The sequence below is a fragment of the Rhododendron vialii genome, chromosome 7a (assembly GCF_030253575.1).
Source record: "Rhododendron vialii isolate Sample 1 chromosome 7a, ASM3025357v1".
Classification (NCBI taxonomy): Eukaryota; Viridiplantae; Streptophyta; class Magnoliopsida; order Ericales; family Ericaceae; genus Rhododendron; species Rhododendron vialii.
Window position 1 is genome coordinate 1,795,958 of NC_080563.1, and position 13,492 is coordinate 1,809,449.

The window sequence follows — 13,492 nt, forward strand, 5'->3', positions numbered from 1 at the left end:
TAGGAAGAGAGATTGATCCAGCATTCGACTACTGTGAAATAAATTGGTAATTTCATGAGGTTTTTCAATAAATACTCCAAAGTAATTTTAACATACAGACAGGTGAGTCGTACGGAAATGTTTACTTTCTTACACTTCCCACCCCTTACAGCACTAGTTACTTTCTCTCTCATGGCCTTGGTACTCCTTCCTAAGACTCATCCAAATTCAATTAAAGCTAGGAAAAGAAAAAGTACAGTTACCAATTAGAAGACAATTCACAATAAGCCTTGGTTTCTACTGCTTTTGGATATCTTGCTTGTCCCAGTATTCCTTTTCCCACATCTCAACTTGTTTTGTGGATCTAACTTTGTCTTCAACAAAGGCTTTAAGCACTTGTGGATCATATGGAGGGGGAAGAGCGCACGGCGGTACATCATTGGGCGTCTCCTCCAGTGAGTCATCCATGAACCTCCTCCAGACATTGTCGGTAGGGCAAGCCATGACTTCTGGGCAGAGCTCGATCGCCGTTTCGGGTACAGAAGGTTTGTACTTAAGTAGCTTTGCATATTCATTCAGCAAATGAAACATGTAGTCATACACGTTCTCCATCTTAGTGTCTTCTAGAATGTAGTTGCTACCTGCCTCCCCTATGGCCTTTGCCTATTCAATTCACAGAAGCCACAATTAAGTAAGTATTTTTTGTTAGAGATTTGTCCCACGTTGGTTAAATATTACCTCCAAACCTAGTATATGAGCCTGGGCGGCCCCTCCACTCATTGCCAATTGGTATTGAGTGAGGTGCTTGAACATTTTTCATGTCCCATGCTGCTGGTTTCTATATAAAAACTCTTTAACATTTTAAGGAGATGCCAATGTGTACATTCACCACATGCGAACTTTTGATCCATAAGTGAAACAGTGAACTAGTAATACGAGTCAAATGGAGTTTATAGATATGTAATTGTGACAAACGCTACGAGGGGAATCGGAAAAGGAGCAGCTACACTAGGGATGGGCATGGGTGGAGTTACCTTTGGTTGAAGCCAAACCTAGCATCCTTTCGAACCAAACCAACCCAAGTGGAGGGAAGTCTAGTTGGTTCTTTTTGCAATCGTGGCACCAACTAATTTGCAAAATTTGTCGTTACGAAAAGTGAAATCACTTGTAAGTTTGATTCCGGTATGACTATTTCAATTATACGGGCGAAAAACATTGCAGTGACAAATTGTCACAACTAACTACACAGACATGTATGCCAAATGAAAAATTCTGTAAAATGTAAATGACTTAGCCTTGTGTGCTTGCATATGGGATATGTGCAAGACACTTACATACCTTGGCTGTGTGGTTGTTGCCCCATTCAACAGCAAACTTGAGAGATTTGCACTTGTTGTTTTCCCTGATTGGCCAATAGTGTTGCTGTGGGACCATGCCTCTTATGAGAAAGTCATGGAAATTTGGTGTGACATACAAGGTCGGGGAGTTGCATGCTAATATGTATTTCTCACTCACAGACCATGCCCATCCTTCTATGTATATCTTATACCTAAAACCAATTGCACCATGCACAAAGGGGAAAATTCACACATTAATCCCACACAGAGAGATCAGAAAAAGGGTTCTCGAAGAGACGAACAAGAATCGAAAATTAAACCTGTGGGTGCACTGATCTTCTAGTTTTGATTGCTTGTAACCTTCGGTTGATGCCTTAATCCAATCCTGAAATGATTTTTTTTCGCAATAAAGCCGAAGTGGAAATGATAGGGAAACAAAAGCGAGGGAAGTTAAAGTCTACGGTAGTAGGTTAGAAACGGTGGCGGATGCAAAAATTTCACAAAGGGGTTTTATACAAAATTATTTAGAAATTTACAAAGACTGATAAAATTTTTTTTTTTTGATAAGTAATAATTTTATTGAAAAGGCATCAAGGATGTCACCCATGTAATCAACATGCCCCTCGGTGCGCCAGTAGTTAGAAAAATGAGAAGAAAACAAATACTCCACTAGACTAGTATCTGATAACGAGTTACCTACACTCCTCTAAATTTAAGCGACAAATTTTTTTTTCTTTTTTGTTTCCGTTAAGAACCCTAAATTCGGAACAAAATATACTAGCAAGAAAGGATTAATTTATAACCTGGATATATAAGACAGCATTCCAGTCATGTTGATCTGAGACATTGCACCTAAGAAGGTCCTGCCTGGTTTTATGCACGTTTGGGTTCCCTTTCCAGTAAGCTAAGGGCAGCCTGTCCTCCCACTGGATTCTCTTGTTACCTTCTTTTATGTCCTTTGACAAATGCCTCCATGGCTTTATATTGGTCTCAGCCCTACCGAGAGAGAGAGAGAGAGAGAGAGAGAGAGAGAGAGAGAGAGAGCAACCTTCCTTTAATCTTTGCATCCTTTGGTGAAATGATTTGTGCATCTAAGAGCTCAAATGTAAAGATTAGCTTGACTTGATAATCGTTTTTGCATGAATTCATTGCATTCGGTTGGAAAAATAATATGTTCTAGTTTCAAAATTGTTTTTGTTAGTATCTTCAATCAAATGAGATAAAATCATGTACTAAGATTATTGGATCAGACGGACTTTTTTCATAGATGATCTATGTAATTAAACTTATAAACTTGTTGAATTATAAAAATGCGACCCTTTGATGCGATTTATAGGTAAAAACACCGTCCAACTCTTAGAAAAAGTGTATCTGTGAGTGCCAAAATATTGCAATGTTGTTGAACCAACAACCTCTTGGAGTTGACAAAGTGGGAATGAGAAAGCAATAAGTGCTTGACTATGAGGTCGCACGTTCGAATTCCACAGAGGCCAACCATCCCAAACCTTGGGGCCACTGGGGGTTATGCTCAGGGTCCGAAATTAGTCGAGGTGCGAGCAAGTTGACCCGGGCATCCGGTTATAAAAAAAAAAACTTTGTTGAACTAGTTTGGTGTCATTCTAGCACAATCTCAATTCATTCCTATTATTTTTCGATGCACATCTCTTGGTCTCTTATTTTTTGACCCAGATCTTAGATCTGGATGACGTGACAAATTTGACAATGCCAAAATTGCTATCAAATTTATACCAACTTTCACTTACATGCGAAACACCACTATGTCATATACTTGGTCGAATTTTAATTTTAGCAGCCAAAATGACTTATTGATGAACTTGCTCTTGCAGTGGAGTCTTAGAGATCACAGAATCCTCTTCCACAATTTTGTGCAAATGAGAGAGAGGATGAAAAAGAGACCGACTATAGAGAGAGAAAGGCATTACCATCCCCAAAATGACCAATCAGGGAACACAATGTCCAAACTTGCCCAATCAGAGCAGTAGCGAAACAACGGAGGCGGGCCCGCATTGGGTCCCCTATAGTCCTTCGATCTGATGACCGGTCGATCACCGGTGTCAAACATCAACTCCAAATCAGGCAATCTACCGGGGTACCACCTTAAGAGCTGTACGATTCCCCACACCGTAAACACATCTCTTGTCTGTATCGACTTCCTGTACTTGTCCACATAGGCCTTGCCGTTGAGGATGATCAATCTGAAGTAGGCAAACTTGCGTGCACTCTCGACCATATCCCTCGTGATTCCCGTCTCTTTCCAGTGCCGTAGATCTTCGTGGATCCAGCGGAAGTAGTCCGGACAAGTCTTGTTCGATGAACGGTTGGGATTAATTGTGCGTTTGTGTTTGGTAGGGTAGTTGTTTGGACATCTCTGTGTTTGGTTCCATGCGTTGCAGTTTAGGGGGAAATGAAGGGGTGTTTTGCTGAGAGAGGGTACTGAAATTTTAAAGGAATTACCTGAAAATATTGACTGTAGAAAAATAAAGGAAACTAACATGATGTTAATTAGTGATTTGATCAATAAAAGCACTCACAAAATACACACACATCTTTAAAAAATAGAGACACTGAGGCTCTGTTTGGAAAAGTTTTTATTTCCAATTTTTTGTTTTTGTTTCCGGTATATTTTCAAGCATGCACCATAAACATGTTTGTGTTACTGTTTTTGTTTAAAAAATCCATAATCAATTCCACTAGTTTACGGAAATTCTAGAAACAAAAAAATTGCGTTTTCATTTGTTTTGAAAACACTTTTGGCAGCCCAAAAACCAAATAAACAAAATCTATTATGGTCACCAAACACGTTTTTTGTTTTTATTTTTTAATAAATAAACAAAAACTCATTTTTTGTTTCCATAAACAAAAAACAAAAAATTGGCAACTTTACCAAACAGAAACTATGTTTCCCAGATTTTCATAAATTGTGAAAACACCCAAAATGAAAGGCAATATGAGAAACAATGTGTCCCACAACGCAAGCAATGTCCTAAAGATGAAAGGCAAAGATTTCTCGAAAAAGACTTACAGAGACTATCCAGCGGGAACAAACCAAGGCCCCGAGTAAGAGGAAGAAGGTGGTACAGAGTGCAGTACTTGTTAAGCCTCTCTTCTTCAACGGTGGTCGGGTGGCGCTGAGCTGTAGTTTTCGAAATCCAAAGGACTGCCAGAGGATCATTTTTGGATGCTTTTCGGCATTCTTTTTCATGCTTGTACACACATGTATACATATATGTGCATACAGAGAGACGAAATAAGAAGTTCAACAGATCACAGTGAGTGTTTCTGTTTCTCTTCCCTCTGCTTAATATGGGAAGATGATGACTTCAAAGTGTTTGATGACTCATTGGTTGGCGCCTATTGTCACTGACGAGCCCCTATATGTAAAGGGAAAGTCCATGAGAGAGAGAGAGAGAGAGAGAGAGAGAGAGAGAGAGAGAGAGAGAGAGAGAGAGAGAGAGAGAGAGAGAGCAGTGGGTATATTCTCTCTCCCTCCCATACAGGCCATGAGTTACAAGTTAAAAAACTGATGATGAACACAAGGAAAACGGTGGGGTTTGTTTTCCTTGGTTTCTGAAGCTTAATTCACGTTTGATACCCCTTAATTTCCTCACTACTAGCACAAAAGTAATCCTTCACAAAATTAATGCAAGAGAATTGTACATAAATGTCTATTGTAGATCCGTTGACGCAGTAGTTAGGAGATATGGTTACGGTAGATGATAGCACTAAGGAGAGAGATAGACCGAAATTGACCTTAGAAGCGGTAATGCATAAGGATCTAGGCTTACTAGATATTACTGAACACGATACCCTCGACAGAGCTAAATGGAAAATACGGATTAATGTAGCTGATGCCAATTGATTATGACTGAAGGCTCGGTTTGGTTTGATTTAGAATTGTACGTAAATCTCTAAAGTATGTCTCAATTCTCAAAGTCTTTGCCTTGGTCAATCTTAATCTTCAGGCTCACAGTTTTAGAGCTTACATAAAATACTAATGATGTCTAAAAGCAAGTGTTATGGGTGAATAAAGCCCATTAAATGACGTTTTAAAGACATGCGTTAAATACATCCCTGAATTAAGAGTAATTCAGGTTGGGATCATGGGAACTCAAGTCTCATTATGGAATACTTGGGTTTGAGTTTTAATGCTGCGAGGTTACTCCTTCCGTCCCATAAACTTTGTCGCCTACGAAACTACGTGCAATTTTCAAACTTACAAATTATGTATTTATCAAAATAATTTTTAATTTTTTTTTGCACCGTTCAAAAGATCTCATTGAGATCTATCAAATAAGATCCACATTGCATAGTAAAAAAATTATTTTGTTAAGTGCATTATTTTTAAGCTCGAAAATCACACGTAGTTTCGTAGGGAGTCGACTAACTTTATGGAATGGAGGGAGTACTAATTTACACAAACCAAATGTCAAACAAGAAAATAGGATAATCTCTACTTACATTATGTTGGGGATTTACTCCAATACTACCTTCAAAAACCAATTATCAGCTAATTAAAGGACAATCTATTTACGAACAAATTATACAACTCAGCATGATCTTTTTCGAAATTGGGTATGAACGAGAACGCTTAATATTTACCTTTTGATACATAAGAAATGAGCATTAATTGGCAAGCACTGGGGAAAATCCATGTGGGACCTCAAGGCACAAGTCTCCTGTGATCAAAATGGGGTAGCAAATCACTTGGCTTCAAAGTGACTTTAACTGCAGTTTGTACTAATCCAAGCATGGAACCCATCACAGGGAAGGTTTGCTGCAAATCAAAAAAGGAAACGTGAAAGTTGAATCACAGAATAGGTAGAACCTCGTGTAAACATACACATGGGGATGGAAGCAAATTAAGTAATTCGAACTAACTCGTGGCGGGGAGGAGGAAATAAAAACTTGTTTCTGAAATAAGTGAAAACACAGCATCTTTTGTTTCTTAAAATTTTCAAAACTGCGAAAAAAAATTCTAGAAACAAAATAAAAAATTGCCAAATGTGTTTTGACATTCAGCTTTTCAAGAACCAGAGAAGACAAAACGTTACCAAACTAGCCAAAAATAGGAAATCAATAGAACATATCAACATTATCTTTGCTAATTTCTTCTGATCCTTGTAACAAAAGCATAACGACTCACCTCACGAGAAGGCCTCCAAGTTTGCGGGTTTCACAAGCCAAGTGTCAAAAGGCGGACTTTCTTTGAAATTTTTTGAAGTTGAACAGTACTCTTTAGCACTTTCCTGTAAAAGAAGCAACACTTATTAGCATTATCAGCCAACAAAGCCGTTCTTCAATCTATCCAGACATAGTCCCAATACGGAATTGCGGAGGACTTGTTCCAATCTTTTCAAAAACACAATTTGCCTGATCATATCACAGACTTCAAGAATGGAAACTACCATAGTTCAGACAAGGTGGCATTTTCAGGCCATCTTCACTCAATAATGGACTCAAGGTGGCCGATGATGCCAAAAACTAGTTTTGTATTTTCTTGAAAATGGGCCATTTTCAATAAACCATACATTGCAGTTTGGGTCACCCTGCCAGTTTGGGTTTAAGATTGGAACTGTAAACCACTAAATTAACACCTGTACATGCACAAATGAAAGCGTGGCAAAAACCACCCTATTATCATCAACAGCAGAACAGATTGGTGTCGAAATCCCTGATAAAAACCACCAGAACAAAAAGGACTTATTAAATGCAATATCCTCCTAGGAGTGAAGTCCCAAACTGTAATATTCCGAAGTACTGGAAAAAAAAGAAGAAGAAGTCCCAAACTGTAATTAACCCAAACCCACAAAAAAGTTATGTTTGCACAAACAGTTCCTAATCCTTAGCTACATCTTATCCGTATGCAGCCTTTAATATCACCAACTACATACTTCATTTTACCTTGACAATAGGCAACATGCACAAGCATGTACACTATGGTAATAAAGTTAAAAACAATTAGCTATCCCGGATGCGAGAGATTACCTTCATTTCTTTATAAGAAACCACATGCATTGGGCACTCTGCTGAAAATTCATGCTTCAGTGACCAAAATAACTCCAACAATCGCTTCCTGTGATTTGATAATGACGGTTCTAGAAATGGTTATGCTGTTAACAAGTAAGTTCTTCAAAGAATGCTCGCTGGCTTACTTGCATAAAGATGATTCCGTAGAAGGATACATTGCCCCTTTTGCAGAGGTGCCTTGCTTTCTGCCAGTAGTTCCAAGAATGACTTCAAGCAAGCCAGACTTGTTCCAGCATAGAGAATATCTGTGAATAAAAGCGTAAAGCATTGTGACAAGAAGATATGGTGCAAAAAAATAAACAAAATTGATTTGATCGAATGAAGAAAGCTTACCCACATGTTAAAGTGGTCACAGCAGTCTCAGAATGCTGAAAATCCTTTGGCGGTATTGGAGCCTCGTAAAATAGTGGCTGCCAATTGGAATAATCACATTTATCATACTCCATTCACGTCCCACCAAAAAAGAGAATTATTATCCTGTGCATACCACCTTGTTCACTTGAAAAGGACTCCTTAGTTGCGTTGACAGAGGTTGGATCCGCTCGTATAGAGCTCTACCCAAGTAGTCTACTATTGGCATAGGTTCAGATGTATAATGGATTTGCCCCACAGTAATGGAAGAAAGGTAAACTGGTTGCAGGAAGTAAGACAGCAAAGCTCCTGCAGGAAAAGAAGAAAGAACCAAATGATGTTGCAAGACAATCTAAGTTTCCAAACCAAACCAAACCGAGCCTTATGTCCCAATCACTCGGGGTCGGCTACATGAATCCTTTTCCTCCATTGAGTTCTGTCAAGGGCCACTTGTTCACACAAGTGGCCAAACATAGAATTCATTGGCCTGCAGATGCCACGATACTAACACAGCATATTAAAAGGAACAGCATCTTAAATTCTTAATAGTACTGAGATGCAAAAAAATAAAAATATACAGAAACTGTGAGTGAAACAATGGAAGATGGTTATCTTTGTGTCAATAGTGTGACAAAAAGGTGTGATTATTTTGGTGCAAGCCAAACAAGTAATGAACCTTGTACTCCAACAACATTCCAACGGGCAATCTTATCAGAGCAGCTCACTGATAGAGTTGTATCTCCACGACCAGGCTTCCTTTGAACCATGCCAATGACTTTTGCACGATCACCTAAACACCATCCACCAATACACCATAGCATTAAATGACACAAGTACTTATTTAGTCATTATAACATCTTTGGCAAACTTGATACTGGTCTCAATACTAAAAACCTATGTGTTCACTACAGAAGGTAATCCATCATGATTCATGACCAACATAGAAGGCCCACATATTTTAGCTCTCATTCTATCAAACAAAAGTAAAGCTTGCAACATATGTCCACTAAGAGAATCAGTTTTATTTTAGCAACGCATAGAAGAAGTAAGGCCTTGATAAGTAAACAATAAATCAGTAAAGAATAAAAATGGAGGAAAAAGCAGTAGTAGTCCACCGTTACCATTCATCCTCGTTGAAGCCTCAAAAAAATCATCCGAACCATCAAATTTACTCCTCAACGATGGCGAAACCCCTTCTTTTAAGGAGGTATGTAGCAAAGGAGACAACTGTGAACAGATAGAGGCATCCCCGCCTACAAGAAAGAAGGGACAGTGACGCTCCGAACAAGGGCAGTTCAGTGTTGATACAACTACAAAAGGATATGAAGGCATCAATCAACTTACATGGTAACTGTGATATGTATAAATGCAGCTTCCAACCTGACCTTATTATGTATTTTCCTTGGCCATGGCGTTCTGGGTCCAAACAAAAAATTGAGTTCACAACATCATCGCCTTCCAATGGTGTGTTGCAATTACTACATTGGAGTTTGTGGCTGGTGTTCGTTAGACTTTGAATCTCTTCATAGAAGTACCTGGTAGGATTTAAACATTTGTTAAAGATCATTTTATCAGGTAATAATTGATTTCTTTCTCTTTAGATTGTCAAAGAAGTTATGCGTCTCAAAAATAATTGGAGAGTATCGAATAGGGAAAAAACATAAGATATAAATGAAACTATCTATGACAAAGCTTCAATAAGAATACAAAATATGAGCAGATCAATAATGCAAAAGAATATGGAACGCATGGCACAGTGTATGCCTAGTATAATCTCTTTCATTTTTTAGTGGCCATATATAAGAAAAACTATCAAGTGCTCCTGGAGCACCGCCACATGATGCTCTAGGGGCCTTCTCCACCATATATTTGTGTTGGCTCCAACAATAGGGCTATGGCTAACACACCAATGTGTGGAGGAGAAGGGACACTAAATAATCACTTTGTATATAAATAGAAAGAAAACCTACAAAGGAAAATGTAAATAGTGTGACTCAGTTGTAAATCACAAAGCAGTCCATACTCCATACAATGTTAATACTATACTAAAACCTTATAGAAAAATCAGACATAAAAAATACCTCAATAAAGCTCTTCGAGCTATTATCTCAGCGTGCGAATCGTGTACAATGTCACCCCGGGGACTCAAAAGTGAACGTCCAATACATTTCGTCCCCGTTCCCAGCGAAACCACTTGCAATTCTAAACACAAAACAGAACAAAAATCACTAAGAATTCAATGTAGCAAAACATAAAGCACTTATTTTCGAAACAAAACACGACAAAGGCTAGAGAATTCCTTATTCAGTTGAGACTACCAATATTCAAGTCGGATCGCAGAAAAGGAAGGTCAAATACGCCGTGGATTAGAATTTTCTTTCACTTTTAGAGCATCTCCAGCCCTTTCTCATATTCTCACTCAAATTTGAGTAAAAGCCTCATTGAGTATAAATCAGTCCAATGAACAAACCCAAATACAAGCACAAATTTGAGTAAAAGTTTCATTAATGGCATGGTTGCAAAATTTGAGCAAAACCCAACTATGTTACACAGGTCAAGTCGGCCGCCTAGGCTGACTACTGACTAGTCCCGCCTAGCGCCTAGGCAGTGGTCTCGCACCTAGGCACTAAGTGGCCGACTAGGATCCGCCCCGCTAGCGTCTGGCGAGGTTTTCACTCAAATTTTGATTATGAGTAATAGAAAAAAGTATTGGAATCTAAACGGAGGGACGATAAGTAGGGTTTTGGAGTTGGTGGGGATACCTTGAGAAGGAGAGGAGACGAGGAAGGCGGCCAAAACGGTAACTTCGCGGCCCTGAGGCTTTCCTTTCTTTGGGATGGACTTGTAGACTGATATCACCGCCTCTGATACCTTTTCTCCCCATTCCTTCTCCGGCACCGGCGCCGGAATCGGAGGATTGGAGGAGCTTGATTCTGAGCGGGAACCCATCTAAACACAAAAGTGAGAAATTTGACCACGCTTTCGTCTTGGTAAAAATTCATGTGCTCAATAATACTCGCAATTCGTTGGGGGCCACACCACTGTGATTGCGAGCGTGTAGGTCCCAATAAGTGCGTGTGAAAGTATTTGTGTAAAACTTCGTTCAGTTAAGATTCTTATTTTTTAAGTATTTATTTTTTATTTTATATCACATTTAATTTAAAAATTATATATTTATTTAAAATATAAATACTTATTTCTTTTAGCGAAATGAGATTTAAGTGACGTCCATGTGGTTGTATACTTTATTTTATTTTCTTTTACCTTGCAGAAATTTTATTTTATTTTTGATCTCCTATGGAAATTATCTTTATATCTCTTTTGTGCAACAGTGATCAATACATTTACGAGCACCAAGGGGGGCTGACCTGGTGATTCATGGCTTATTATTACAAGTTGTTTTCGGTGGTCAAGAGGTTAAAGATTCGAGACGTGGAATCGATGCTTTTTTAAATTTTGCCCTCTTGCGAGGTACGATTGTGTTCCAATAGCTTTTGATAAAGAGTTAAAAGTTATAGCTTTTTGATTCCGTCTAAAACCAGCTGGAGGTCTGAAGTTCTTATGAGTACGCTCAATGAAGGGCCGCAATGTCTAGTCGACCCCTCATGTACCTTTTTGGCTTAGAAAAAAATCAATACATTTTACTTTTACCGCATGAGAGTGAAGTAACAAAATTATTGTTTTATTTGTTTGTGTTTTAGTTTAATGTACAGTTTTTTACAAATTAATAGTGAAGGGAGAAAACCACCAAATGCATCTGCGTATACAAACCGAACTATTTTACAAAATAATGTAGCTTTTCTGTCTCTTTTGTTTTTTTAATCCAAAACGCTTACTCTAATCGTTTCATAATTTTAATAGTTTTTCATATAAAATTCCTGTCATTTAAAAAATAACTTTCAGCCATAATTTTCAAAAAAATTCAGACCAGCTTGGAAACTTAATTGACATCTTTAAATTGATAACAAAAAATTTAAAACTATATACTAAAATTTCCACACTAACTTAAAATCTTTATTGACATCTTTATGTATTGAGGCTTTCAAAATGATTTAAAATCATGAAAGCCTAAAGTATATCATGTTGTTTCCACTTTCCACATCCACGTCAATCATTTAGGAATTAACACACATTTCCTATTGTGCCCTAGACGTCCTCTCTTATGTAGCCACTCAACTCTCATGGAGTTATGGTATGATCCAAATTGGGAAGAAAAGAAAAGAAAGATGGATATATATATATTTTTTTTTGAAGAGGTAGAAAGATGGATATTCAAACCATATAAAGACCAGAAAGTCTACACACATACAATCTGTGCACAGATTATGTACAGATTTTATTGTGGGGTCCATCACGGGTTCCACACAAATCATCCGAGCCGTTTATTAAATGTAAAACATTTTTTCAAGGGTCCTCTTAAAAAAATAATCTCAATCCGATACCTATAGGTGCTCGATCCAATCATATAACTTTTCATTATCCGAAAATCTAAATGAAAAGTTAGATGGTTGGATGAAGTACCTATAGGTGTTAGATTGAGCTTATTTTTTACGGGGACCCTTGAAAAAATGTTTTACATTTAATGAACGGCTCGGATGATTTGTATGAGACCCATGGTGAACCTCACAATGAAATCTGTGCACAATCTGTGCACAAATTGCTGTGTGTTTAGCACAGTTCTATTAAGACACATCAGTACCAAGGGAACCACTGACTAGACACACATCTGTCCATTTTCTCCCATGCATATTGATTTGACATGTTCAAATTTATCTCTATCTCAAACGCTTCAGATGTGGCTTTTAGTCGGTCTATAGAGAGACACCGAATCTTTTTTGATTGTTAACATATTAATTTCCTTTTAATTCTCAGTGATGTATACGATATTGAAAATAAAAATAAAAATAGTGTTCTTGTCCCAAAAAAAAAAAAAGCCAATTTTCCTTGTTTAGATGCACTTTATAAAGTGAATTTAGATCCAACAATTCAATTAAAAGAACTATTTTCGTAATTTTATTCCATTTTATTATTCTAAACCGTAGACTTTCTTTGAATCCAAAAGGGTCCAAACCCCTAATCTATGAAGTGTAAGTTTTCAAGACCTCCGGAGAATTCTAATTTCTTGCTCTACAAGATGAGATGTAAAATGAAAAAGGGAAAGATAATAAGAAAATCTAAAGGTCATAAGATTTTCAACCGAATATCTTAGAGCTGATTTAAAATTTAAAAAAAAATGACTGCAAATCTACTTACTTAACGGTAGATATAGGTAACACAATTTTCCCTCACGCCTTCGTCGACGTTTTTGGAATTGTCGTGTCTTCTTCTGATTTCTTATAAAAGATATGTGATCCGTAAGAATGACAAGGAGGGATATATATGGGTACAAATAAATGCTGTAATTTTTTTCTGTCGTAATAAATGTCTGGTTTTGTGGTCCCAAAAACCCAAGGAAAATGCATCTATTTTGCTTTTACTCCCTATCAATATATGAAATTATGAACAGGGGGCAAAAGTAAAACAAAAAAATCGAGAAATTTTTGGGTGCTGAGTGGGTATCACGCGCAATCCAAGGCTGTCAAAACGTATTTTGATGGCCGAAATTTGTTCTCTCTCTCCTCACCCAATCCCTCCCTCTCCTCTTTTTTTTTTCCTCTAAAATCCGGACCGCCAAACGTATTTTGATGGCCGAGATTTGTTCTCTCTCTCCTCACCCAATCCCTCCCTCTCCTCTCTTTTTTTTTCTAAAATCCGGACCGCCAAACGTATTTTAATGG

At 37.8% G+C, this 13,492-nt stretch overlaps 2 protein-coding genes across 10 annotated transcripts; both read right to left on the reverse strand.

Annotated features, from left to right (window-relative positions):
• Positions 1–6,109, reverse strand: LOC131333485 (uncharacterized). Of its 7 annotated transcripts, XM_058368027.1 has the most exons (8): positions 5,937–6,109; positions 5,796–5,824; positions 4,360–4,494; positions 3,260–3,804; positions 2,120–2,312; positions 1,637–1,701; positions 1,318–1,528; positions 1–642 (listed from the first exon to the last, which is right to left on the reverse strand). In XM_058368027.1, the coding sequence occupies exons 1-8, from the start codon at positions 5,959–5,961 to the stop codon at positions 277–279; spliced, it is 1,569 nt and encodes a 522-aa protein (XP_058224010.1). In that variant the 5' UTR covers positions 5,962–6,109; the 3' UTR covers positions 1–276. The 7 variants fall into 7 exon arrangements, with proteins under 7 accessions (XP_058224010.1, XP_058224014.1, XP_058224013.1 ...); XM_058368031.1 differs by lacking the exon at positions 5,796–5,824; XM_058368030.1 differs by lacking the exon at positions 5,796–5,824 and having other exon boundaries at positions 3,260–3,824.
• A 428-nt stretch (positions 6,110–6,537) lies between these two features.
• LOC131333486 (tRNA-specific adenosine deaminase TAD1) lies at positions 6,538–10,715 on the reverse strand. 3 transcript variants are annotated; one of them, XR_009201815.1, is made up of 10 exons: positions 10,478–10,715; positions 9,797–9,917; positions 9,060–9,250; positions 8,831–8,968; positions 8,392–8,505; positions 7,855–8,024; positions 7,702–7,774; positions 7,490–7,609; positions 7,323–7,410; positions 6,538–6,583 (listed from the first exon to the last, which is right to left on the reverse strand). XR_009201815.1 is itself a non-coding variant. In XM_058368032.1 (10 exons), exons 1-9 carry the CDS (start codon positions 10,662–10,664, stop codon positions 7,372–7,374), a joined length of 1,179 nt encoding a protein of 392 aa, XP_058224015.1. In that variant the 5' UTR covers positions 10,665–10,715; the 3' UTR covers positions 6,538–6,583; positions 7,323–7,371. The 3 variants fall into 3 exon arrangements, 2 of the variants coding, with proteins under 2 accessions (XP_058224015.1, XP_058224016.1); XM_058368032.1 differs by having other exon boundaries at positions 7,323–7,432; positions 7,698–7,774; XM_058368033.1 differs by lacking the exons at positions 6,538–6,583; positions 7,323–7,410 and having other exon boundaries at positions 7,486–7,609; positions 7,698–7,774.
• Between the last annotated feature and the right edge of the window lie 2,777 nt (positions 10,716–13,492).

Coding starts and splice junctions, on each gene's coding strand:
- LOC131333486 (XM_058368032.1), bottom strand. CDS start 10,664: ATGGGTTCCCGCTCAGAATCAAGCTCCTCCAATCCTCCGATTCCGGCG. Junction 8,969..9,059: donor ATACATATCACAGTTACCAT/GTAAGTTGATTG, acceptor TCTTTCTTGTAG/GCGGGGATGCCTCTATCTGT. Junction 8,506..8,830: donor AACGAGGATGAATGGTAACG/GTGGACTACTAC, acceptor GATGGTGTTTAG/GTGATCGTGCAAAAGTCATT.
- LOC131333485 (XM_058368025.1), bottom strand. CDS start 4,561: ATGTATACATGTGTGTACAAGCATGAAAAAGAATGCCGAAAAGCATCC. Junction 2,313..3,259: donor GATTGGTCATTTTGGGGATG/GTAATGCCTTTC, acceptor CTCTCTCGGTAG/GGCTGAGACCAATATAAAGC. Junction 643..1,317: donor GCAACAACCACACAGCCAAG/GTATGTAAGTGT, acceptor TGAATTGAATAG/GCAAAGGCCATAGGGGAGGC.